The sequence below is a fragment of the Nannobrachium achirus genome, assembly GCF_963921795.1.
Source record: "Nannobrachium achirus genome assembly, chromosome: 5".
In the NCBI taxonomy this organism is placed as follows: Eukaryota; Metazoa; Chordata; class Actinopteri; order Myctophiformes; family Myctophidae; genus Nannobrachium; species Nannobrachium achirus.
Genome location: NC_137814.1, coordinates 56,395,973 through 56,421,701, shown reverse-complemented (window position 1 = coordinate 56,421,701; position 25,729 = coordinate 56,395,973). Strand labels below are relative to the sequence as shown.

The following is a 25,729-nucleotide window of genomic DNA, read 5'->3' as shown; positions in this document are numbered from 1 at the left end:
TACATGACCTGACAAAGCCTGAAAAGTGAAATGAAAAATTATTTTATTTACATTGTATTACATTATGATTGCAATAACTTACTAGGATTTCCTGGAGTTTGTGTATTGATCATATTCACTCTGTGGCCATTTTGCTCATACACCATATTGAGGGATGGAGTGTCCAGTCTCATCAATACACCAGTCATGTTGCCATACCTTAGCAACAGGCATGACACATTTATTTTAAGTACATTTTACTTTTCCCCTCGTTTCTACGGTTTCTTGGGCTGCCTGGACATGGCAGCCTGGAACGGTTGTTCAAGTGCAGCTAAACTTGCCATGTTAGTAAACGTGCCACAATTAACAATAATGCATTGCACCTGTGCAGCTGACCTGCGAAACCTGGGAATATACCATTCTGTCAAGATGGGGAGAATAGAAGTGTGGAGAATATAATTATAATAGGCTACCTTGTTAAAGTGACCATTTCGTAAAATTTTGCTTTTGTAGTTATTTTACTGTAATTTAACAACATAATAACCCGCACAGATAGACAAAGAGACATTCATGGATTTATATTTAAAAGTAACTTTTATTTTCCCCCCTGGACCCAGGGTATGGCAGCTGCATACCCCTGCCATACCCAATTGACGCCCCTGCATTCAGACACAGAAGCAGTCCCCTGGTGAATATTTACTATTCTGCCCATAACGGCACATAACTCAGCGCTGAGTCGGCTCATGTGACCTTCGCTCAAGGTCTTTGGCTCAAGGTCACCTGAGACGGTGCGCCTCCGTCATCAAACATATAATTTTCCGAATGTCTGTCTGTCTGTCTGAGTGTCTGTCTGAAACAGCGTTTCTCCTCAGTGGCTGGAGCAATTGATCTGAAATCGCATCACCATTAGCATATGAACACACCTGACATAACTGTGAAGCCCGTTTGTCACTTTCACAAATCATATGCTGTATATTAGCATTTTTATGGTGTATCTACTATCTATTCTGCATCTAGCATGAGGCATATCTATTCTGCATCTAGCATGAGGCAACATGTTTAACCAGCTGTGTGTGTGTGTGTGTGTGTGTGTGTGTGTGTGTGTGTGTGTGTGTGTGTGTGTGTGTGTGTGTGTGTGTGTTGTCTGGCCCTGTTGCAGATGTTGTCCAAAAACATGCAGATTGGTACACAGTATCTCTGTAGCCATTAAACGAAACGGGTATTTCTTTCATTGATGCTCCTACATATTATCATGCAAGCACCAGTTAAAGTTACTTTCCATCATCCTCATATACTGTGTGCACAGTGCTGTGCACACCCCATAACCCACACACTGCACATCATTTCGGAGCTCATATCTTTGAACGGGTAAGGGCTAGTGTATAATAATTTAAAAAACAAAAAAAGTTGGTGCGGTGGCGGAAAAAGTGGCATGAGCGGGATGCTAACCCGGGGTGCATGGATTGGTGCCGTTACTAGTCCACCAAGCCACTGAGGCCGGTGCTGGGAAAGGGCATTCGGTTGGAGGGGAGGAGCCTCGCGCGGTTGTCATTCATACCTGGCCAATCACAGCGCGTCTTATTTGGCCCCATTCTAGTTACCTTCAGATGTCACGCCTGAATGCTTGCAGATCTTTTCTTTAAAACCCATTTCCTCTTAAATTAATATAATGTCTCTGTCTGGTGCAATCTCATACGTATGTCCAAAACAGTTACTTTTCAGCATTCAAATAAAAAAGACATAGAAAAAGTAGCTTTTATTTAGCTTGAAGATCTGCTGCTTTTGATGCTTTTATATCACACTGTTATATCCCTTTGTTGTGTTACGTTATTCTTATCCTTTTATAGCCTACAAAAACATGTACACTACAGACAAAACACAGCTCAGAGTGGCAGCGTGGCCTAAAGGTTAGCGCAGCACTGTACTGTAACTGAAAGGTTGCTGGTTCAATCCCTCTGACCAGCAGGAAGAATCTGAATGACGACAACCTCTGACGTGCCCTTGAGCAATGCACTGAACCACCAACTGTTCAGTTTCCAAAAGATTAAAGGGATAGTTCACTTCCAAAATGACTATTTTTCTATCGATTAACCTCCCCATGGAGAACTCCTAAGCCAATCATGTAAGGAGACTCTTTGTGTCTCCATAGTGAACAAAGCAGGCTCTTTGTGTCTCCATAGGGAACCACTGCTGGTGTCAAATATCCATGAATTCAAGTCTCCATGGGTTGTGTAATCGATAAGTCTCACGTGGCCAGACTGTTGACTCCGCGATTTGGAAATGCTCCCGTCATACAGTCTGGCATAGCGAAAGAAGAACGGTGAGTATCCGGCTAAAGCGGAAGTGAAGCCTTCTCCCCACTTCCGTTTCGTTTTTTAACATCTCGCACATTTATCCTAATATAAATAAAAATCATTAAGCATATATAGCTTGCTGCTTAGTAGAAATGACATTTTAAAAGATATTTTCATGAACGGAAATGCCAGTTTCCATTACTCGCAGTTCAGGAGGTGTAGTTCCAGAATCCAGACTCTATATAGCATTCGGAGATTGTGGAATAGTTGTCTGGCTACGCGAGACTATGTAATCGATAGACTGTGGTTGTCAGCTTTGAATATGCGTGTGTGTCTGTGCGAACGTGCAGGCTATTGCTGAAAAAGAGCCTCTCGTGCTCGGCATACCTACCCCGGGTAAATAAAACAACAAAACATGTTTCTGGGCTTTAGGCCATGGCTACACGGAGCTGGATATTTCATATATCCCGGTTTTTCAGATATCCACATAGAAGAATATCTAGGTCCACACGACAAAGATATCTAGGTCTAACAAGCACACACACAGTAAAGTCTTTTTCAATGTCTTCACTTATTTATCCGGTTTAAAAAATATCCAGCTTCGCGGCCGAAATATCCAGCTTCATGTAGCTGCAAGCCCCAACAGCACAACAAAAATGTCTAGCTTCAGAAATATCCAGCTCCGTGTAGCCATGGCCTGCGTTTGACCGAGGAGGAGGAGCGTTTCAGTGCGTGGGCTCCGGGTTGGAGCCGGGGGTGTCCAGACCCAGCAGGGCCCCCAGGTAGGAGGGCTCCCTGGGGTCCAGCATCTGGTCGGCTCGGACCGGGTGCACGATGTTGGAGGGCTGGGGCGTCAGGGTGTACTTCTCCAGGAAGGCCAGGTCTGTGGCAGCCGCGTAGCTGCTGGGGGTCTGCTGTTGTTGCTGCTGCTGGCCCTGGGACTGCATGTTCAGAACACTGAGGGGGGTTGGGAGAAGGACCAGGGTTATTATAGTAGTTATGACTCAAACTCATGGTTCATCGCCATGTTGGCTTGTGGTGGACATTTTTGTAAAAATGAAATATTTGCCACAGACAGACACAATTAGTGGACAACAGTAGAAAGACAATGAGATATCCCTGAATGACCATAACATGTCTGTAAATTCAGAGTTATGGGGGTCCTTGCAAATGAAACATTTGAGAACGACTAAAAGTAAATCAGTGTCATACATATTCTGAAGAAAACCATGAGAAAAACTCCAATTTGCCAGAGACAAGGACAAGTCTTTTCCACGGACTCATTTGTCCGTATAGGGTTATTAGGGTACAAGCTCTAGTCTCTGCAGATCTGTTGTTTTCACACAATGTCAATGAGTTTTGTTGAATGTTGCTCCTGACAACCCCGTATTACAATAATAAAAAGATTATTATAATAAAAAACAAAACTAAAACTAATAATAAAAGGTTTAAAAGGCTATGATAGTAACCTTGAGGAAGAGGACAGGGGAACCCGGTGCCCGCCCAGGCCCCCCTGTCCGGCTGTGACCCCGGCCATCTGCACAGACACCAGGGTGACCGGCACACAGATGCTGGCGGTGGCGGCTGCGCCGGGGAGCACCGTCTTGGGTTCGGCCCGGTACGCCTTGGACGTCTCCTCGTAAGGCAGAGACACCAGCAGCTTGTCTTCATCCTCGTCGTCCAGCGGAACCCCGATAGCCTCCTCCTCATCCTCCTCCTCCTCCTGCTGCTGCTGCTCGGAGAACCTGGCACTGTGCACGTGGTCCATGTGGTACTTCAGCTTGTCTTTCCTTTAGAAACATGAAGACCGGGAACGCAGTAGCCCCGTTTATATGGACGCTTCTAATCGTATTAATAAAAACAAGATTTTAGATAAACCCGATCTAATTCTCCATGTATACACCTAAATAAACCCGATCAAAACCAACACAATTTAAATTCTGATCGGATGCAGAGGGGTGGTCTAGACTTTTTTACGACCCGATCAAAAGGAAAATCCTTCCATGTATACACCTAACCCGATTAGAATGTGACATGTTCTTTCAGCGAAGCACATGAAGCATATTGCTGATGAGCGCGACAGAGACAGAGGGGAGAGACGCGCGCGCGCGCACACACACACACACACACACAATGCAAAAAAATCACGAGAGAGAGAGAGAGAGAGAGAGAGGTTAACACTCCGACCCTAAACTTCACGAGCGCAAACTCACTAAATGGACCTGTACTGTACGTGTGGTGTGTGAGTGTGAGAGAGAGAGAGAAAGAATCTAACGCAACTGGACGCTACCAGCTGTCCCGTTCATCTATCCTCCTGTCGAGTCCTGTGCGTCTTACCAGGTCAGATTGACCTGGCCACTAACTAATTGTCTTCTTGCGATCATAAATAACCTAAGAAACCACCAGCAAAATATCCTTTATGCTATATCCTTCATCAGATAAATAATATTTAAAAGGGACTGGGTTAAGGGGATATAAGAGTCGATTTTAAAAGTATTTAACTATACAGACTTTTTGTTTATTATCGTGAATGCACTTGCCCATGACGCCTATTATGTTCTATGGGCCGTCGGCGCAAATATGGATTGTGACGTGATGATTATAATAATGATGATCTAATTAAAAGAGCATTGCAGCTTTTTTTTTACTTCACTTTGGTGGGGCTGTGCATTTGCATTAGGCTCCATTATTATACTATTATTATTAATGGATACAGGGAAATGCGATCACAACACGATTTAAAAGTGGGCACGTGTAAACATCAGATCGGATTGATCTCACCCCATGTAAACACTTGATCCAATACCTTCAATCGGGTTTATTTAGATCAGATTGGAATGAAGCTGTCATGTATACGCAGCTACTGTTACGCATTGTCACTTTAGACATTATGTTATGCTTTAACTATTGAAAAAAGCGGATATACAAGCTTACAGCACGGCACCGAGTGCCGAATGACCCAGTTCTATAAATGTCTTCTAGGTTTTTGAAAAACGCATGTTTCTATGTCGTGGTTCTCAAACTTTTTCATGTCAACCCCCCCCCCCCCCCCCCCCCCCCCCCCATCTCAAAATATTATGCATCAGGGACCCCCCCAGAAGCATTTTTCTTTTTTTTGCGTTTTGAGCTTGTAAATCTGCTACTTTTGCAATTATTGAAAAGCAACATAATGAGGTTTCCACTCGACGGAGATGATTTATAAGGCTATCCTAGGTAAGCTGCCTGTGTACATAAAGGCCACATTTTAATTTTCTTAAGTTCTGTTCGCAGCAAATGGTTGCATTGTGCGAGACCTGCTCTTAAAGCCGAGGCAGGTGGAATGACTTTGTTTTTATCGAGGACCATGGTCAGGGATTGAATTACACCCTTAACTTGGATCAACAAATCATGTTACCGGAGTTTAATAGGAGTTTAATAGGAGGGAATGGATACGTTACTGTAGTGTATACTCTATTTGTTGCACATTTCAGTTATCATCGTGTCCCTTGTTTTGTTGTTTCTAAGCTGCTTTGGTCTCGTCTCGACCAGGTATCGCTTGCATTATGAAGTCTCGATTGTCAAATCAAGGTTACATGCGTTTACAGTATAAAGCGCCTTTATCCAAGGCGCTTTACAGAGATTGTGCATTACATTCACCCATTCACACAGACACACACACATTCATACACCCATGGCAGAGGAAACCATGCAAGGCACCAACCTGCTCACCAGGAGCAACTAGGGGTTCAGAGTCTTGCTCAAGGACTCTTTGACACTAACTCTGGGTGAGCCCGGGATCGAACTGGGAACCCTTTGGGAAGCCTCTGTGTTCTAAGATAGCAACTCTACCCCTCAGCCACTGCCGCCTCAATAGATAGAGTAAATACCTTTTAAAGGTGGCGCTGCAGTGGGGGCAGTTGAAGGGACGGGCGTCCGAGTGAATGACCATGTGTTTGGTCAGGGTCTTCTTGATGCGGAACGTCTGCTGGCACTCCGTACATTTGTAGGGTTTCTCTCCTGTTGTAAGGAACCAAAACACAATAAACCACACATAAAAACACATACGTAAAAAAAGGAAGGGAATCCCATAATCACATATCATCACTGTCGGGCAGAAACCTTGTATCTCCAGGTTTCAAATTTGTATGTTTATTTCCTCCAAGTAAAGCCCTAGCTTCATCATACAAGACTGTCGCACAAAAGTCGTGAAAACAGCAGACCTACAAGCACACAGAGGCGTTGTGTGCTTGCAGATCGGCTGTTTACACTAGTTTAAATCATTTGTGAAATGATAAACACAAAACGAACGGTTTTGGACATACAGTACAAGTTTTCCACCCAACAACAACATATGTGTCTTTGTATGTACGGTATATAGTGACATCTAGTGGCTGAATGGTTTACCAGAGTGGGTCCTGAAGTGCATTTCCAAACTGGACTTTCCTTTGAATTCCTTCTTGCAAACCTCACACTGATGCACAGCTGTTTTATACCTGTGGACACAGAGAGAGTGAGCCAAGTTGCAGAGACAACTATTGACATGTATTTCGTCACCGTCTGGCCAAAACCTCATAACTCAATTTTTTAGGTTTTTGATTTTTGATTTCTTTTTGCATAGATCAGGGCTATTGAACACCCTTTACGTCTGTGTGTTGGTTAAAATAATATTGAACCAATGAAAAGTAGTAAAAAGCCCTTTGGTCAAAAACTCCACTTGAGCTCATTTTCCCAAAAATGAACATTTTTGAGTTAGGAGGTTTTGGCCCGACAGCAGAGATATACAGTATATCTAATGCCCTTAGATATCAGATCAGATTGTTGGGTCCTTGAGGGGGTTCCAGGGGGTCCCTGGGGGGTCCCCAGATACATTCAATGGACCCCGAATGGACCCTTTACGCGTCTGTAACTCTGGAAATGGACACAAAAGGACCCTCACGAGTCCATTTGGTTCAGTTCACACACTGTCAGATGTATCTCCACAGTTTTGTCAATAACGGGCTGCCAGCCGGGCTGGTTGAACGGCCGATAGATACCACTCCCTCCGGTCAGAGCACGCGCACATGCGTTAGAAATGGATTTACTTGATGGAATCCACCTCATGACATTTCAGAAACTCATTGGCTGAGGAGCTTTTTGGATATTTCTTATCTGGAGCTTTCTTCTGCGAGGATTAATCAAGCACAACAAGGAACATTAACATTGTCGACGGACCTGATATCTGAACTGGAAAACAATAAAAAATGTAATGATAAAAAAGAAATGGATTTATCTTATTATGTTTTTGCCTCTATGACTGGTCAATGGATGGAATAACATCACATCACGGTAAAAAACAAAAAGCATTTGTCTCATTCCGCTTTAAGTAGGGCGTTAATTACGAGAAAAAAAACACAAAAGTTTTGCTAGATAACGAAATGCTAGATAAATCCTTGTCTTGTGTGAAAACATACTTCTGCCACACTTTCTCTCCCAGGTGGACGCTCTTGTAGTGCACGGTCAGATGGTCGTGGCGCCGGAAGCACTTTCCACACTCCTCACACTGGTGTGCCTTCTCTCCTGCAACGGAAATACATCACACCCAATGAGACGTTTCACTGGTAGGGTTTCTCCTCAGTGTGGTAAGATAGTGTTGTAGAACTTGAGTCAAGGTCTCGCCCATGATTTTACTCGATCTTGACTCTGTCTCGGACTGAGGGACTCGGGACTCTTCCCCCACCGAGTCCACTCGAGTCAAGAGTCACTACAATGCTATGAAATAATTGTATTGTATCCATTTTAATTAGGGATGTCCAATATTGACTTTTTTACTGATAACCGAAATTGTCCCACTCTTAATTTCCGATACCGATATTAACTGATATTGTCCAACTCTTAACTTCTGATACCATTTTTAACCGATACTGATATATGCTTTCTTTTTCACCAAAAGTCAACACATTTTCAGGTAACATCACATATATATTAAAAAAAATGATGTGTAAATGTGCATGCCATTTGCTGCATGCCACTTCTCTCTCTATGTTTCGTGTCTGTCTCCAGTCTCCACAGTACCTATCAAATGAGGATTTGTTGTTTACCAGAGTGTATCTTCTGGTGCTTGGTCAGGTGGTCGTGGCGGATGAAGGTCTTCCCACACTCGTCACACTCGTAGCGCTTGTCGTCGTGGTGGACTCGTAGATGGAGCCTGTCACCGCAGACAGAGAGAGGGGCTTTACAGTACCATTAAGATATTCATGGCCACACTATATTCAACCGATGGATTAATCAAAAGATAGATACATTTACACATATATTTACACATATGGGGATTGAATGTTCATGTCACTCATTAATAGCTCATACGCCATGCAAATTATGCGCTGTTCAATTGCAATGGCCCCGGCAAGACCGTAAACCTCCTTTGGTTTTTGGTACCCACTTACTTTTACTCCCTGTACAGTAAGACGCCTTTAAGTTGGACAAAATGTGGACAAAATATTTTCCCAAATATGGATATGACTGACGTCTGACTTCATAGATTACCACCATTTACTAGGTCTATTTCTTGTTTTGTTTTTTGTTTTTTTATCTTAGACATGCTCAGAGCTCAGTCAGTCACCATTTTCCACACACCTATAGGAGCTGGTGTGGCGAAAGCTCTGTCCACAGATACTGACCTATAGGAGCCGCCGTGGCGAAAGCTCTGTCCACAGATACTGACCTATAGGAGCCGCCGTGGCGAAAGCTCTGTCCACAGATACTGACCTATAGGAACTGCCGTGGCGAAAGCTCTGTCCACAGATACTGACCTATAGGAGCTGGCGTGGCGAAAGCTCTGTCCACAGATACTGACCTATAGGAGCTGCTGTGGCGAAAGCTCTGTCCACAGATACCGACCTATAGGAGCTGCTATGGCGAAAGCTCTGTCCACAGATACTGACCTATAGGAGCTGCTGTGGCGAAAGCTCTGTCCACAGATACTGACCTATAGGAGCTGCTATGGCGAAAGCTCTGTCCACAGATACTGACCTATAGGAGCTGCTGTGGCGAAAGCTCTGTCCACAGATACTGACCTATAGGAGCTGCTATGGCGAAAGCTCTGTCCACAGATACTGCACAGGTGTGGCTTCTCCCCACTGTGTATCCGCAGGTGCTCCCTCAGCGTTGTCCTACGGACATGGAAGATTGAAAGTCATTTATTGTGCGCGTGTAGATCTGCTATTTTCGCTAGTTTTGTGCGACAGTCTTGTATAATGAAGCAGGGCTTTACTTTATGAAAAGAAAAACATGCACATTTGAAACTTGGAGATACAAGGTTTCTTCCTGACAGTGAAGATGTAAGCCATTTACCATGAGAGGGAGTGGGTTGTTGGCTGATTTACCACTGTTTCTGGGTTGTGCCACGAGCCACAGGCGAGTGGCAAACAACCCTGAAACAGTGGTAAATCAGCCAACAACCCACAACCTCGAATGGCAAATTGCTTTTCTACCACTTTTTCCATATAAATGAAAGAAAACGGTTAGGTTCCGTACGGAACCCTTGCACAGTTGTAACTTGCAAGGATCTTTAGTTACAATCATTAATTGTTTCAGTGGGCGGGGTCCATGAGCCAACTCAAGGTTGTTGGCATATTTACCACTGTTTTAAACCAATCAGAATCCAGTATTTGAACATGTGACTAGAAAAAGTGGTAGAAAGTATGTTTTTATACAGTATACTGTACATAACATCCTGAAAGGTATAGTTACAAATAGGAGTTACCCTTCCTATATGGGTTAATCACATGAACCCTATTATGGGGTGGTCGGACATTCAGCTTAAATATCCTATCAACAACCTCACAACACATTGGGAGCTTGTTTTCAGCAAAGACAATGAATAGGGAAATGTTAGCAGACCTAAGTAGTAAGGAGCACTGGAGGACATGTGTCTCATTAGTGGGCTGTGCACAGTTCAGAAACCTGCTCAGGCCTACTTCAATTGATGGGGATTCTTACCTTTATTTAACCAGTAAAAGCACGTAGAGACTAAATTTAGTCACTTTTTCAAGTGGGAACTGGCCAAGAGCCAAGAATTACACATCTTTGCTAAACATACACTACAAAAACAAACAACAACAGGACGTCCATGATACACAGCAATTACCTATAATGTCTTTAATATCTACTAGTAAGACGCCTCAGGGCGACAAGCGACCTATTTTCTTCTTTAGAAACTGTTCTTCAGAGCAATAAACCACCTATACTGTATCTCCCAGACTCCATCCCCAGTCAGATTTATCAGTTTGAATGAATGTGTTCAGGATTAGGATGTAATTTGTATATAGATGTGATTGGGATTAATTTAACAGACTAAACTCTTTTTGAACATTTAATTTTAAGAGAAAAAAACCTCCCTCTCACACGTATGCCAGTGTGCCACTAGTGTTCACCCTCCCCAGTGCCAATGTTGGCACCCGTGCCCAAGGTTGCCTAGAACCTGACGTAACGTATCCAAGCATTTCATCTGAGGTTTAGGCTGTTCCTAACCAATTCAATATTGTTCTTATTTGATTTCAAATAAGTTTGAAATCAAATCACCAAACCTATCTACCGGTGATGTCACAAGCAGGCAGGTTTCTGAACTGTCCACATCCCTCCTCTGAGACACTATGGGACCTTTTCCACCAAAAGAACCTTGTTTCAAGAACCAGTGCTGTTTAACTTTCTTGGGACATTGGTTCGTTCTTGCGAACCGGATTGTGTTTCCACCAGATTGAACCATGATTGAACCAGAGGAACCAAGGATTTTGTGGTTCCCGTTCCGAACCAACTTTTACAGTTCGGAACCAACTCGGTTCTCGTGGAAAAACTCACCTCTGGTTCATCCCATAGGCAGGAGATAGAACCCAAACCGGTTCTTTGCTGGTCGAAAAGCGACCAAAGTGAGTAGACTGAAATGGTGCCATCTTAAGGTGAGCATTAGTGAGGAGGAACAATTATATGAAAATGGGTTGAAAATGGATGAATAGCTCTTTTTAAGCGGTGAAAAGCAACATGGTCAGTGCTTATGCTGAGATGGTGGGACAGGGACATCACACGCTTACCTTTCCCTCACAGATTTGCCACAGATGAAGCAGGTCCATTTTCTCTTGCCTCCGTGCGTGCACTCTATGTGCCTCTTTCTGTTGCCCGTGTCGTTGAACTGCCGGCCACAGATCTCACAGGGGAACGGACCTGGACATGAGCCCACAGAGAGCAGCGGTCAGAGTTCCACAGCAAACACCCAATACCAACAAATGTGATTGTTGATTAAATCAGTGATTTTCAACCTTACATTTCAGTTCAAGGACCCCTATTTGATGCAATTTATATTTTATTGTTGGGGGTATGGAACCCCGATCTACACTGTAAAAACCTCAGTGTTAATTTGATCCCATTAAGACCTGGAACGCTGTGTCACTTTGACCATTATTTTAGGCATTAAAGGAGTAGTTTACCCCGACAATTGCAAGCTCACAGTGCGGCACCGAGCTTGTAGATCTGCTATTTAAAAAAATAAATGAATATTTGAACTTTGAATATACAGTATATATCTTAAAGTGAACATTTGTAACTCAAATATTTGCTTTTTTTTTGGGGGGGGGGGGGGGGTCCCTGATACATAATATTTCGAGATTGGGGTCGGAGGCCAAATACATATAATTCCAGGGGTCCTTGACATGGAAAAGGTTTGAGAACCACTGCATAGAAACATGTGTGTTTTAATGGTCACCATCCAAATGACAGAACCTGACAGAACAGACAACATTTATATCTCTAATCAACCAAAGAATAAACAGTCATCACAGTTCCACTGACTCACCTAAGTGGTACTTTTCTTGGTGCTTCAGCCTGGCGAACCTGGACTTGAAGAATTCGTCACAGAAAGTACACTTGAAGGGCCGGTCCTGGCTGTGCAGAATCATGTGCTCCTCCAGATGAGGCCTGCGTGTGAAGGTCTTCAGACATATCTGAGAAGACAAGACACATTAACTCATTGAGTGCCTATCCCGAACTAGTTCGGCTTTATTATCGCATCCCAGAGTGCCAATCCCGAACTAGTTCGGCTTTTTAACTCATTGAGTGCCAATCCCGAACTAGTTCGGCTTTATTAGCGTATCGTAGTGTGCCGATCCCGAACAAGTTCGGCTTTTAAAAAAAAAAAAAAAAAAAAAAAAAAAAAAATTTTTTTTTTTTTTTGAAAAAATTTTTTTTGAATTTTTTTTTTTTTTTTTTGGACCCCATCAAATCTGGTGAACATGATTTCAATCGCGATTTTGCATGTTCCACCCCCATACAACCCCATCTAACATACAGGGCAGCCATTTTTGTTTACATTACATGTAAAACATAATGGCGATTATCTCAAGAATGCCTGAACGGATTTCCAATCGGATTTTTTTGTTTGAAAGCTGTGAACAAACTGCACAAATCCACTCCAATGCAATCCAGGATTGCATTGGATTTTTTAGAGCTCATTCTTCTCTGTTTTTTTCCCATGCATGAGGTGTGCAAGGTTTAATCATGGCTAAGTTGACGAAAATAAGGCTTCTAAAATGCTTGGTAGCCAATAGCTAACTTCAAGCTAACTTCATCCTCTTCCTGTACATGCACAAAGGAAAGTGTCCTTTCCTTTGTAAAAAAAGTCATGGCTCCAGGGCTTGGGCATGCATTACCAGCATATCTCTATTATTCTCTGGTCACTGGGCGCCCTCTAGTGGTGATAGGCTGGCACTCAATGAGTTAATTAAAAAAAAATAAAAATTAAAAAAATGTTTTTTTTTTTTTTTAAATGTCCTCTGTTTACAGAGGACGATATTTGCAGATATTTGCTGATATTTACCATCCACTCCAATGCAATCCAGGATCTTTAGAGCTCATTTTCTCTGTTTGCCAGACCCATGAAATGGGTAGGCCTACATAAGCAAATGTCGGTCTGTCCCTTTTCTATATAAAGGGTATATATGATGATGACATGATGATGACATGCCTACAAAAGGCATGATGTCATAAATGATGATGACAGACAGGGGGTCTGGCACAACCAGGTTGACCTGGTCTAGTTTTTCTCCCATGCATGAGGTGTGCAAGGTTTAATCATGGCTAAGTTGACGAAAATCTAAATCTAAAATGCTTGGTAGCCAATAGCTAACTTCAAGCTAACTTCATCCTCTTCCTGTACATGCACAAAGGAAAGTGTTCTGGCAAGTCATGGCTCCAGGGCTTGGGCATGCATTACCAGCATATCTCTATTATTCTCTGGCCACTGGGCGCCCTCTAGTGGTGATAGGCTGGCATTAAATGAGTTAAGACCTATATCAGGGGTTCCCAAACTTTTTTGTCTCAGGGCACCCCATAAATATTTATTTTTAATCCGAGGCTCCCCTACATTATAATTTTCACTACCAGCACCTTATATTTATAGCATATCGTCGTTGTCGGGTGGAAACCTTCTATGTCCAAAACCGTTCGTTTTGTATTTATCATCTATAAAATGTACTAAACTAGTGAAAACAGCAGATCTACAAGCACACAACGCCTCGCATTGCGAGGCGTTGTGTGCTTGTAGATCGGCTGTTTTCACTAGTTTTATGCGACAGTCTTGTATGATGAAGCAGGACTTTGCTTTACCAAAAGACGTACACATTTGAAACTTGGAGATACAAGGTTTCTGCCCGACAGACAGTGACGATATTTTAGTGATTATGTTGCGAGGAAAGCGTTGAGATAATAGCCATTTTGGTTAGAACTGACTGAAAACAACTTTGTACTTCAAGTTTAAAATGATACTAAATATTTTTTCAAGCGTCCAAATAAATTCCAAATATTATCAAATGATCTCGCGGCACCCCTGGACTGCCGTCACGGCACCCCGGGGTGCCCCGTCACCCACTTTGAAAACCCCTGACCTAGAACACATTATTATGCATTATTATTACTTTAACTATTACAAGCTCACAGCGCTAATGCTTTTTGACCCGATCCTTCAAAGGGTTTTTGAAAAACGCATGTTTATACATCAGTGCTTCTCAAACCTTGTCATGTCAAGGACCCCCCAAATTATATGTTTTTGGCCGCCGACCCCCATCTCGAAATATTATGTGTCAGGGACCTCCCAGAAGCAAATATTCTAGTTACCGATTTTCGCTTTAATTAAAAATGATATATTCAAAGACTAGCAAAATAAATCACGATTTCAAGCTCGCAGCTGTGAGCTTGTCTATCTGCCATGTTTTAATAGTTAAAGAATAAAATGATGGTTAAACCCCGGTTTTTCAACATGGCCGCCTGGGGAATATGGTCTATAGTAAACAGTCTTGCTAGAAATCAGTCTTACAGCACATTTCCAGCCTTCACTCTTCTTTTTCCTCATGGCAAGAAACTCCTGGATGTGTTCTGGATGGAACCTGGCAAAAAGAAACACCATTTAGAGAGGTAATATGACCAACGTTAAACGGGGCACCTCACAGCTATGCTGGAGTTGCACAGCAGCCATTCTCTCTCATTTCAAGGACACCCAGTTTGACATGCATTAGCTTGGCTACGGACCCCCACTACATTTGATACAGTTTGTTTTTAAATCTATGGGACTCAAATCAACCCTGTAAAATCCCCAATGTCTATTTAACTCTGAGGGAGTAAAGCTGTCAGAAAAGGATTTGCTCACTGCATAAACTGCATAAACTATTAAGGAAATCATTTATTTTATTTGTACAAGCTCATAAGGTGATCTGTGCTCAATGTGAGGGGAGCAAAAAATGTGATTGCGTTTCAGTCCCAGGACCTTTCCTTCATGTTTTTGAGACCACCGCACCTACAGTCAACCCAGAACAAAGGACAAAGAAGGGCGCAACAGTTTACCCTGTACTCTAAGAGAGGCTCCCCAAAATCACGTGGATTTTTTTTTTTTAATTAAAAAAAAACTCAAATAAATAAAAAAGAAAATAAATAGACCATTACCACATCAAAAGTAATCAACAAACTACACAATAACAATCGCTTAAACATTGGCCAAATTGTCAAATAATATAAAAGAGGAAAATAGCAGATCTACAAGCTCACAACACCTTGCACTGCGAGGCATTGTGAGCTTGTAGATCGCCTGTTTTTAGTCCATTTTTATCCGTGGAACCGAGTCAAACTAAATTGAATGCCTCAACTCCTGTGGTTAAATATCTGAAAACACAAGATGACATGAAACCAAAATACACTGATGATTGTGTCGTCAAACAATGAAACTTTATGGTAACTATGGGTTGTGGGGGGTCCCTGCTTCATCTCTCTCTCTCGACCAAGGGGTCCTTGGCCTGAAAACGTTGAAGACCCCTGCTGTAGAGATTAGACACTGAGAGACAACCGTGGCTGACCTGCGGACGTGCTTGGCCAGGGTCTTCTAACTGACCTGTGGACGTGCTTGGCCTAATTTACAGTACACTTTAAGACCGAATAAGACATAATAAAGCCATAATAAGAAATAATGTGTTGGTAATTAGAACTAATATGTTTTATTAAGACAGAAACAAAGACAGAATAGCAGAAAGAGCAGATACATTCTCTGGTACCGGCACCTGCCGCGGAACTAACGCGGCAGGTACCGCCGCACGACCGGCAGTTCGAACGGCAGTCGCACTGCCGGTCCTACCTACAGTTCCGTGCGGCGGCCTCCGGTCCTATCGCCGGGCCATGCAGCACGACTGATGGTCGAACTGCCGGTCGGCAGGTGCTGGGGCCAGAGAATAAATTCGCTCTTTCTGCTATTCTGTCTTTGTTTCTGTCTAATAAAACATATTAGTTCTAATTACCAACACATTATTTCTTATTATGGCTTTATTATGTCTTGTTCTGTCTTAACCCATTTAGGCCTGAACACATTACGCAATATTTTATGCTTTAAATATAAAAAAAATAGCAGATATACAAGCTCGCAGCGAGTGCCGCGCTGCGAGCTTGTAGATCTGATATTTTTGAAAAAGTTGTGAAAATGTGTGCAAATCTTTGAATATATGTATTTTCAAAGCGAACGCTTGTAACTCAAATTTTGCTTCTGGGTGGTCCCTGGAACTTTGAGATGCGGGTCCGTGGCCAAATAAATATAATTTTGGGGGTCACAAGGTTTTAGAGCCACTGACATAGTAGTCTCTCAAGAACAGACTAACTGAGCTCCAGTTAAGTGAAAAGGACCTTTTCCTTCACAGTAGCTGGCCAGATTGCTGACATAGAAACATAGGATTTTTCAAAAAATCTTAGAAGGATTCAAAAGACACTTATAGAATCGGGTCAAAATTCTACTTTTCACGATTTTTCAAAAATAGCAGATATACAAGCTCGCAGCGCGGCTTCAATAGTTAAAGCATAAAATAATGATACACAAAATGTGTACCCGTTCTAAATGGGTTAAACCGGTCCTCTTACTGACCTGCGGACGTGCTTGGCCAGGGTCTTCTTGCTGGCGTGCAGCTTCCTGCAGAAGGGACACTGGTGCTCCTTCCTGTGGAAGGGCGCGTCGCTGGCGTGCTTCTTCCTGTGCACCGTCAGGTTGGACTTGGTGGAGTAGCGCTGGAGACACACCTCACACTGGAAGGGTTTCTCCCCCGTGTGAACCCTGGTGTGGCTCACATACTTCGCTGTTCACACACACACACACACACACACACACGTACGCGCACACACACACGTACACGTACGCGCACACACACACACACACGTACACGTACACGCACACGCACACGCACACACACACACACACACACAAATGTATAATTAGTCGATTCCATTGATTGTGTATCATGCGACTATAACTGTATATTATTTTCTTGGCAATAATTGAGTACCTGAGAGGAATATTATGAATATAGATATTTTTTTGATTTACCCAGATTGTAAACCACAAACTAGAAGTTTTGAATCTGTTAAATTCTTAATGCACTCCCCCCTCATTTTGTTATATTAGATTTTATTACTTAACTCATATATATTAGGAATTATAAGACATAATACTTATGGAAAGTGGAAAAAAGCATATCTCCAACAGTTTGTGGAACAACAGTGCAAGTCCGTACAAGCAATATTCAGCAGACAAAGGGAGCACAACATTAAAACAGACGTTTGAACAAAATGAGGGGGGGAGTGCATTAACAATTTAACAGATTAAAAATGACTTGTTTGTGGTTTACAGTCTGGTAAATCAAAAAATATATATTCAAAACAATTCAAATATGGACTTAAACTGTTATTCCTCTCAGGTACTCAATTGTGGAGCTCGCTGAAAGCAAGCACACAAATGTTATCTTCATTACTTATCTATCAGTCTACTGTTCTCCTCGACAGTACAAAGGCAGGGCCCTTAGCCAATGAGGCGCAGCCAAAGGGTAGATCTTTATGCCCTTACACAGTGTGTGACATGCGAACCCACACTGTTTTAGTAGGAACAGTATTTCTAGTTCTCAATTACTATTTCAATTAAACGGAAATCGAGAAGTGCTGTTTTTGGGGATATCTCTATTATTCAATTTTGTTTTATAGCAACAAATAAAAAATAAAATGTTTTAATATATAACCGACTAATCTATACCGCCTCATTTTATGCTTTGTTGTACAATGGTGTTCGGCTATACTCTGTGAAGAGTAAGGCTGAACAATCTATATCGTCGTTGTCGGGTGGAAACCTTGTATGTCCAAAACCGTTTGTTTTGTATTTATCATTTTAAAAAAATGATTTAAACTAGTGAAAACAGCCGATCTACAAGCACACAACGCCTCGCGGTGCGAGGCGTTGTGTGCTTGTAGATCTGCTGCTTTCACTACTTTTGTGCGACGGCCTTGTACGATGAAGCAGGGCTTTGCTTTGCGAAAAGATTTACACATTTGTAACTTGGGAGATACGAGGTTTCTGCCCGACAGTGACGATATGATATATGAGCCCTAACAATGACCACAGTGATGTTACATATTGTTCATGGAGGGGGGTCTAACAAAATAGTGATCAAGATGAGCTTAATCTCTCAAGAACAGACTAACTGAGCTCTGCAGTCAAATGAAAAGAAACACAACAGTAGATGATGATGGCTAGCCAGGGATACTTGGGAGATGAGCTAAACACTATCCACGAGTTTCCTACGCCCCATAGTGCATTGCGCAAACGTCTGCATCGATCTTCCGCCGCCGATTTACAAGCTCACAACGGGTTGCATCTGCGACGCGACGTGAGCTTGTATGTCTGCTGTTAAACCCGGAAGTTTGGTCCTGATAGTCTCCAGTAAACTCCCGCGGAAACTTGTGGATACAGTCTATGGCTAAACATGAGCACAGTTGAGCTGCATTTTAGCACCATCTGGTGGAGAGCAACAGTCGCTCTGGATTAAGGAGCGTCTGCTAAATGCCTAGATTGTACATGGTCAACCATGTATCGTGATGCGTATCGTATCGCTGTTAAATGTATCGTTACACCGCTACTGTAATGGGATCAAAGATCATCTACAAAAAAAAAACACACAAAAAGTTCAAACATGGAGAGAAGAGGTTTCTGTATGACAGCAACGATGATATAGAAACATCTAAAATGACACGGACACTTTCCTCTCAATGGGTTAAGCCAGAAAGGCCGGGAAAGGGCCTGTGTTGTTCTTCTTTTAAGATTTTAACCACTTTAACCAATGTTTTAAACTTTTGGCCTATATTCAGACGGTGCCCACCTGCGCGGTCAAAGGTCTTGTCACATTTGGGGCACTTCAGAGTCTTCTTGCTGGACGTTTGGATGATGAGTGGAGCCAGACCTTCTGGGTAACCTGCTGCAGGCTGGCTGGAGATCTCCGCAGCCTGGGTGGAGCTCCCTGGAGCCTGGGTGGAGTTCTCTGGAGCCTGGTTGGTGCTCTCTGCAGCCGGTCCGCTGGCTGGAGCCGCCTCATGGACATCCCTCCTCTGAGAACTGCTCTGCTCTGTCACCACCAGGGTGCTTTTATGTTGGCCTGTCACAATTTTATAACGTAGTAATAATCACAATTATTCCCCATGATCGTCAGACTCGTTTCCCTTCATCTGTGTAGCCTGACCATAACTTCTTCTGGTCTTCAGATCTTTAACGTCACACCGGGATGCAGCATGTTGTGAGCTTATAGATCAGCTTATTTTTTAGTTTCATTCTTTTTTTTATTTGAAAGTAAATGTTTTTTTAAATAGTCTGTTTCGGTGATAGCACATAATTTAATTTGATTAAAGGTACAGGTCATTGTCAGTGATCTCTTTGCATATGTGAGTTATTTGCCCCGTGCAATTTTTAGTTTACAAAACCCCAAAAGGCCATTTCAATGAAAATGAATCATCGGGAGCGTGTTGATATATATTGCGACGTAACATTTGTTTGACATCCCAGTAGTTCGACGCTGGTGAATGCTAACCTGGTGAATGCTACTATGCCTAAACCTAACCCTAAAACCTAACCCTAACCTTTAGTCGAACTAATGAAATGTAGAAATATCGAGATTTTACCTTAATCTTCAACTATAAGACTACCTGATCGCAACGGTCCTTTATTTTTCTGTTGGCCGGCCTTCTCCTCCTCCTCCTCTTCGTGGTCTCTCAGGGCTTGGTCGGCCGCCTCTGTCACGCCCGGCTCGGGCTTCCGCTTCCGGACGGCCGCGGTAGTTCCTCCTGCTGCATCCTCGTCCTCTCCCTCGTCCTCTTCCTCCCTGGGTGATGGCGTGGTCGGCCTCTCCGCGTCGCCGTGGACCAGGTCCTGGGGACGGGATGATATGAAAATGTCACGATTATTGTGACGAAAGAAATCGCGATTTACGATATTATCGCGATGATCAAAATATCCCCAACATCCATTATCCTGCCATTATTTTATATCGTGTTGCGACGCGTTGTGAGCTTGTAGATCGGCAATTTTTTAGCAAAGACATTTGATAGAGAGTGAAAAAAAGACTGTATCAAGTACGTATATTATAAGTATGTTTTACCAATAGAGGGTTTAAGTGGTACCGGATATGCAGCTCGGCAAATAAAAGGTGAACTGATCCCAGTGCATGACGGAGGACGATAATCGATTTCACGATAAATTAAATCTCCACGACACGATTATCGTGAGTGTTTTCTATCACGATAAACGATAATAATATCGCTTTATCGTCCCATCCCTACCGGGTACTCCGCGTCGTCTCTCTTGTACTTGGCGGGGGCTCTCCTCTGGCGCACCGACCTCCTCTGCGTCGCGGCCGCCCGCCGACTAGGACTCTCCCCCTCCTCCTCGTTCCCCCTCCCGGGCTCCGCCGGCTGTGGCGCGCCGCCGCCGTGGCTCTTGGCCACGTGGTTTTGGACAGACTTTTTGGAGGCGAACCTGCGGCCGCACAGGGAGCACTGAACACCCCGCGTCGGCGGAGGACCCCGGACCTCTGTGTCTGCTGCTTCCGTGGCCACGGGTGGTGGTTCTTGCGTGGTGGTGGTGGTTGGGGTCATCTCCACCTCAGCAGCCCCGCTCGCCTCAGCCTGCTCCTGTGTTCTCAGAATCACCGGGTGGGCGTCTGATTGATTGATTGAATATTTTGGTAGCACTTTACAATAATGACCTGTTATAAATCATTTATAAACATTTATAAATCATTTATAAACAGTTTATAGATAAGTAATAAACATGAACAAACTGTTTATTGACATTTGTTAATGTTTACCTAAACATTTATAACTGTTTTAAACATCATTTACATGTTATTAGTAAGGTATTAGTAAGTAGTAAACTAATCATGAACAAATCATTTATAATACATTCATAAATGTTTACTAAATCATTTATAACCAATGCTACAAATCACATGTAATGTGTAGGAATTCATTTAAGAATGTCTGTTAAGGTGACCTCCATGTTTGTTCATGTTTAATATACGCTTTGTAGATGTTATCAAGAGCCCTAATGTAAAGTGAAGACTATATTCATTGCGACCATCAGGTTGCAAGTTACTATGAAAACCTCCCCCGGCTGTCTGTTAGTCCCTCCATCAGTCTGTCCGTCACGTCACGTCACGTCACATCACATCACGTCACGTCACACTTTTGGCCCTACTCTTATCTCCGGCACCGTTTCCCCTATCCATGCCAAACTTTCCAAACTGCTAAACATGAACAAACATGGAGGCCACATTAACAGACAGTTGTAAATAATGAATAGTCTTCACTTTACATTAGGGCTCTTGATAACATCTACTAATGATTTATAGATATTTAAGGAATGTTTTACAAAGCATAACCATGAACAAACAAGGAGGCCACATTAACAGACAGATGAAAATAACCAGTAAGACTCCCTAATTGGGAGGTAAGCAACCTCATGGTGGCGCTAGAAGAGGGGCATGTGAGAAATCAGGGGCGGAGTAGTAGGGCCAAAAGAGTGGCGTGGCGTGGCGTGGCGTGATGTGACGTGACGTGACGTGACGTGAAGTGACGTGACAGACGGACATCCGGTGGAGGTTTTTATAGTAACTTGCGACATCACGGTCGCAATGAATAGTCTTCACTTTACATTAGGGCTCTTGATAACATCTACAAAGCGTATATTAAACATGAACAACACATGGAGGTCACCTTAACAGACAATTGTAAATGCATTCCTACCTACACATTATGTGAATTTTAGCATTGGTTATAAATGATTTAGTAAGCATTTACAAATGTAGATAAATGGTTTATTCATGATTAGTTTACTACTTACTAATACCTTACTAATAACATGTAAATGATGTTTAAAACAGTTATAAATGTTTAGGTAAACATTTACAAATGTCAATAAACAGTTTGTTCATGTTTATTACTTATCTATAAACTGTTTATAAATGATTTATAAATGTTTATAAATGATTTATAACAGGTCATTATTGTAAAGTGCTAAAGATTTGGTACAGGACAAGTACGGTCAAAACACTTAGTCTAAATGTCCTTGTGGTCTTGTTTACGTTGGTGTCCTTGGTATTCAATTCATCAACATATAAAGTAGTATCAAAAACATTCAAATATCATCACAAGTATAAAACACTATATGTACAGAGTAGGACAAAAAAGGGGGGTGGGGGTAAAGTAAGGCCCCTTATCTTACTTGGGGTGATCACTTCTCGCCTGTCTAAAGGAGAAGTGATAACTACCTCTGCATCTGGCCTCCTGCAAGGTGAATATTCAGGGCTGTTTTAAAGGAAGCCAGTGAACTACCATGTTTAATGGAAGGGGGTCAGGGTCAAGTAGGTGCCGTGGCACCCTAGGGTGCCGTGATGTCAGTCCAGGGGTGCCTCAGAATACATTTGGAATTCATTAATATCACTACATCAATATCACTTCACTATGCTTAGTAAACCAATCCTGATTTGCACTGTACTTGATGAGTTCTTTTTCCATCTACGGCCAACTCTCTTCACCAAAAATAGCAGATCTACAAGCTCACAACGCGCCCTAAGTGTAAAACAGTTTGAAACCCCCTGCTGTAGAGGGAGAATCAGTGTTGCCAGATGGGAAATGTTGAATTATCATACCGGAGGATTCAAATTATCGTATATGGAAGAAAACTATCGTACACAGCCAAAAAAGAGAAATCACACGTCTAAGTAAGTAATTTCACCAAAAGAAATGTATTAAGGGTGAGAAACGAACTTGTTTGAGATCTCCTACGTGACAAAAACACACGTAAATTCACACTCTTTTTTTGTGATATGCCGAAATTATCGTACATTTGGGCATTTTTGGAATTATTGATCGTACATCGTACAGAAGATAATTATCGTACATCTCTGGCAACACTGGGGAGAATTTACCCATGTTTCCCCCGCCGTCTCCGCCCCCCAGCAGCTTCAGCACGTCCATCATGTCCAGGAAGCGCGCCGCCTCCACCAGGGCCGGGAGTTCCGCCGGCGCCACCACGCACTCCGAGGTGTACAGCAGGCTCAGCAGGTGGCGCCACACCGACTCGTCCACGTGGTCCAGGGTCACGCGCTCCGCCGAGGGGTTCGCCGACAGCTCGGCGTGGAAGTAGCTGCTGCCGTGTGCCAGCACCACCTTGTGGCGATATGGAAAAATACAATATCATGATATTTTTTCCAAGCGGTTATCACAATCTTATCACGATTCTTTTTCATGTTGTTTTTTATGGTTATTTCTCATGTTACTTAACAGTACAACCACCTACAAGGTAACAAAAACTAAAATGAAAAGTGTAACAGACCATTTAGTTGCCTGGTTAAACCAGGGGGTGGTGTTGAGTAAAGTCTGGTTTTAATCAGGCAAACCATTTAGACCTGTGGTCCGCAAAGTGGGGTCCAACTGTCCAGGTACTCTCTGGGTTCCTTTTGGGAGGTCTAAATTGACCCTTACAAGTATGTAACTCTGACACTGACAGTATACAAATGAAACCAAATGCTAAGGGTCCATTTGGTTTCATCTATGTACTGTCAGAGTTAAGGGGAGACCTTGACATTGTAAAGTTTGAGAACTACTGATTTAAGCTGGTTGCACACTGCTGCGTTTTTCGGGCCGAATATCGGAGTGAATTTCGGAGCGCGCAAATAAAAAATCAACCTTACGTTATGTCAGTCACGTTTGCACACTGCCGCCCGTTTCGCGCACCACACGGTCCCTTGCTCTCTCTATCTCTCTCTCTCTCTCTCCTTGCCCTGAAAAACGCATTTCGCAAACGAAAAACGCAGCAGTGTGCAAAGACCTTTAGACCAAAATGCAGGTTTAACAAATTCTGCAATGTATCTCTGTATTAACAATTCAACTGGATTTATTATAAGGCTCCCTCATTCTATCACGATATCTCTGAAAAGGGCATATCGTAGAGACATTGTATCGTCTCAACTCAACGATATGTATCGCCCTATCACCCCCCACCCTCACCTTGTGGGCGCCGTAGAGGCTCCCGCCGACCGACACGGCCACGTCGCAGAACCTCTGGCGGACGCGGTCCTCGTCCAGGAACTTGAGGAGCTTGTGGCCGTGCTGGGACATGGTCAGGCGCCGGGTGAGACTCTTCGCGGACTCGTCGCGGGCGGTCTCGGAGTTCGGGTTGTCGGGCGGCGTCGGACCCGTGACCTTTTTGGAGGCGGTTTCTCTGGCCTTGCTCCTCCGTTTAGGAGGCTGATGGTTGAGTTTTCTCTTCATCACCGCGTCGGGTGTCCGGTCATCAACTAGTCCTGGAAATACAGGAGTGAGAGCATATCGTTGTCGGGTGGAAACCTGGCATCTCCAAGTTTCACATTTGTATGTTCTTTCGCAAAGTAAAGCCCTGCTTCATCAGACAAGGCCGTCTCACAGAAGTAGTGAAAACAGCAGATCTACAAGCACACAACGCCTCGCACCGCGAGGCGTTGTGTGCTTGTAGATCGGCTGTTTTCACTAGTTTAAATTGTTTTTAACAAACAGTTTTGGACATACAATGTTTTCACCCGACAACGACGATTATGTTGCTGACGATGACATAGTTTCTAAATTATGTAGACCTAAATTTTTATACTTTTTTTTGTGCTGAGACTTTTTTTATTTAGGCCTATTTAAAAGGTTTGTTGTTAAAAAGTTAAAGCACTATATTCTAATAGGAATCATTGCTGTACCCATTTCTAAGGTTCAATTTTAGTGTTCCACTTCCAATTTCACTTCAGGACTCATAGGCTTAATCCTGTATGAATCTCTTGATTGGATCATGTCCCGACCTGAAAATGTATTTTGTTTAATGATGAGCTGCACTATTATTTCATTTCATTTTTATGAATAAAAAAAGTCCTATATTCTCTTATAGCATGTTCATAATTCAATAGGATTCAGTCCTTTTTTGACATGGGTGGAGAGATGGAGACCCCTGTTACTGAGCAAACAATGGGCAATGATTACTGTGGGAATAATAGAGCTATTTAACACTTATTTAAACAAAAGAAAGTGTCAATTATCAGCCCCTGGACAATCATCCAGGTCTAAGTATGCACAATAACACTGTAATGAATACATGTGTGACACTGGATTCACGGCAAAGAAATGTTGAACGATGCAGTGCAAAACTTTAAACTAAAGACATATTCGTTCACATATTAACATTTCCATTTTCCCCAGCCCAAATTGTGCCTATATAATAACTGATTATCATTAAAAATCGACAGACAGCTATTTGTAAAGGTTGTTTTCCAACAACAAAATTCTACAATATAAATAAACATACACTTATGGTTGTTACACTCTTGCAACAGGGGTGTGCAGTCCTGTCCTGACTCCCAAATCGCCCATGCAGTGAACGTTGCATTGATTCTCTCTCCACCTCAAGGACCCCTACGTGAAGAAGAGCAGGGACGGCAGGGCCCCCCTCAGAGGAGAATGTTGACACACGACTAGAACTGCGACCCGACAAATCAACATGGAACCTCGTTGTTTTCACATCTACCCAATTCGCGACCCCGGCTTGCGTGCGTATTTAACCTCGGGCAACCCGCTAACGTTTCTGTTCGGCTGTTAATAAC

General features: G+C 42.9%; 1 protein-coding gene across 2 annotated transcripts; it reads right to left on the bottom strand.

The window, feature by feature from the left end:
• Positions 1–1,283: 1,283 nt before the first annotated feature.
• zbtb41 (zinc finger and BTB domain containing 41) lies at positions 1,284–25,729 on the bottom strand. Of its 2 annotated transcripts, none has more exons than XM_080726921.1 (17): positions 25,435–25,729; positions 24,123–24,418; positions 23,042–23,282; positions 20,394–20,773; positions 19,761–19,983; positions 18,944–19,216; positions 16,669–16,876; positions 14,590–14,659; positions 12,076–12,223; positions 11,318–11,447; positions 9,305–9,400; positions 8,330–8,436; positions 7,703–7,808; positions 6,657–6,745; positions 6,140–6,269; positions 3,743–4,063; positions 1,284–3,230 (listed from the first exon to the last, which is right to left on the bottom strand). In XM_080726921.1, exons 2-17 carry the CDS (start codon positions 24,384–24,386, stop codon positions 2,999–3,001), a joined length of 3,018 nt encoding a protein of 1,005 aa, XP_080583047.1. In that variant the 5' UTR covers positions 24,387–24,418; positions 25,435–25,729; the 3' UTR covers positions 1,284–2,998. The 2 variants fall into 2 exon arrangements, with proteins under 2 accessions (XP_080583047.1, XP_080583048.1); XM_080726922.1 differs by having other exon boundaries at positions 25,450–25,729.

What these genes read in the sequence shown, in the direction of transcription:
- zbtb41 (XM_080726921.1), bottom strand. Translation starts at nt 24,386, where the DNA reads ATGAAGAGAAAACTCAACCATCAGCCTCCTAAACGGAGGAGCAAGGCC. An exon ending in GAGACGACGCGGAGTACCCG is followed by an intron (nt 19,984 to 20,393) that starts GTAGGGATGGGA and finishes TCCCGTCCCCAG; the next exon opens with GACCTGGTCCACGGCGACGC. An exon ending in CGCCATAGCAGCTCCTATAG is followed by an intron (nt 8,437 to 9,304) that starts GTCAGTATCTGT and finishes CTGCGGTGACAG; the next exon opens with GCTCCATCTACGAGTCCACC.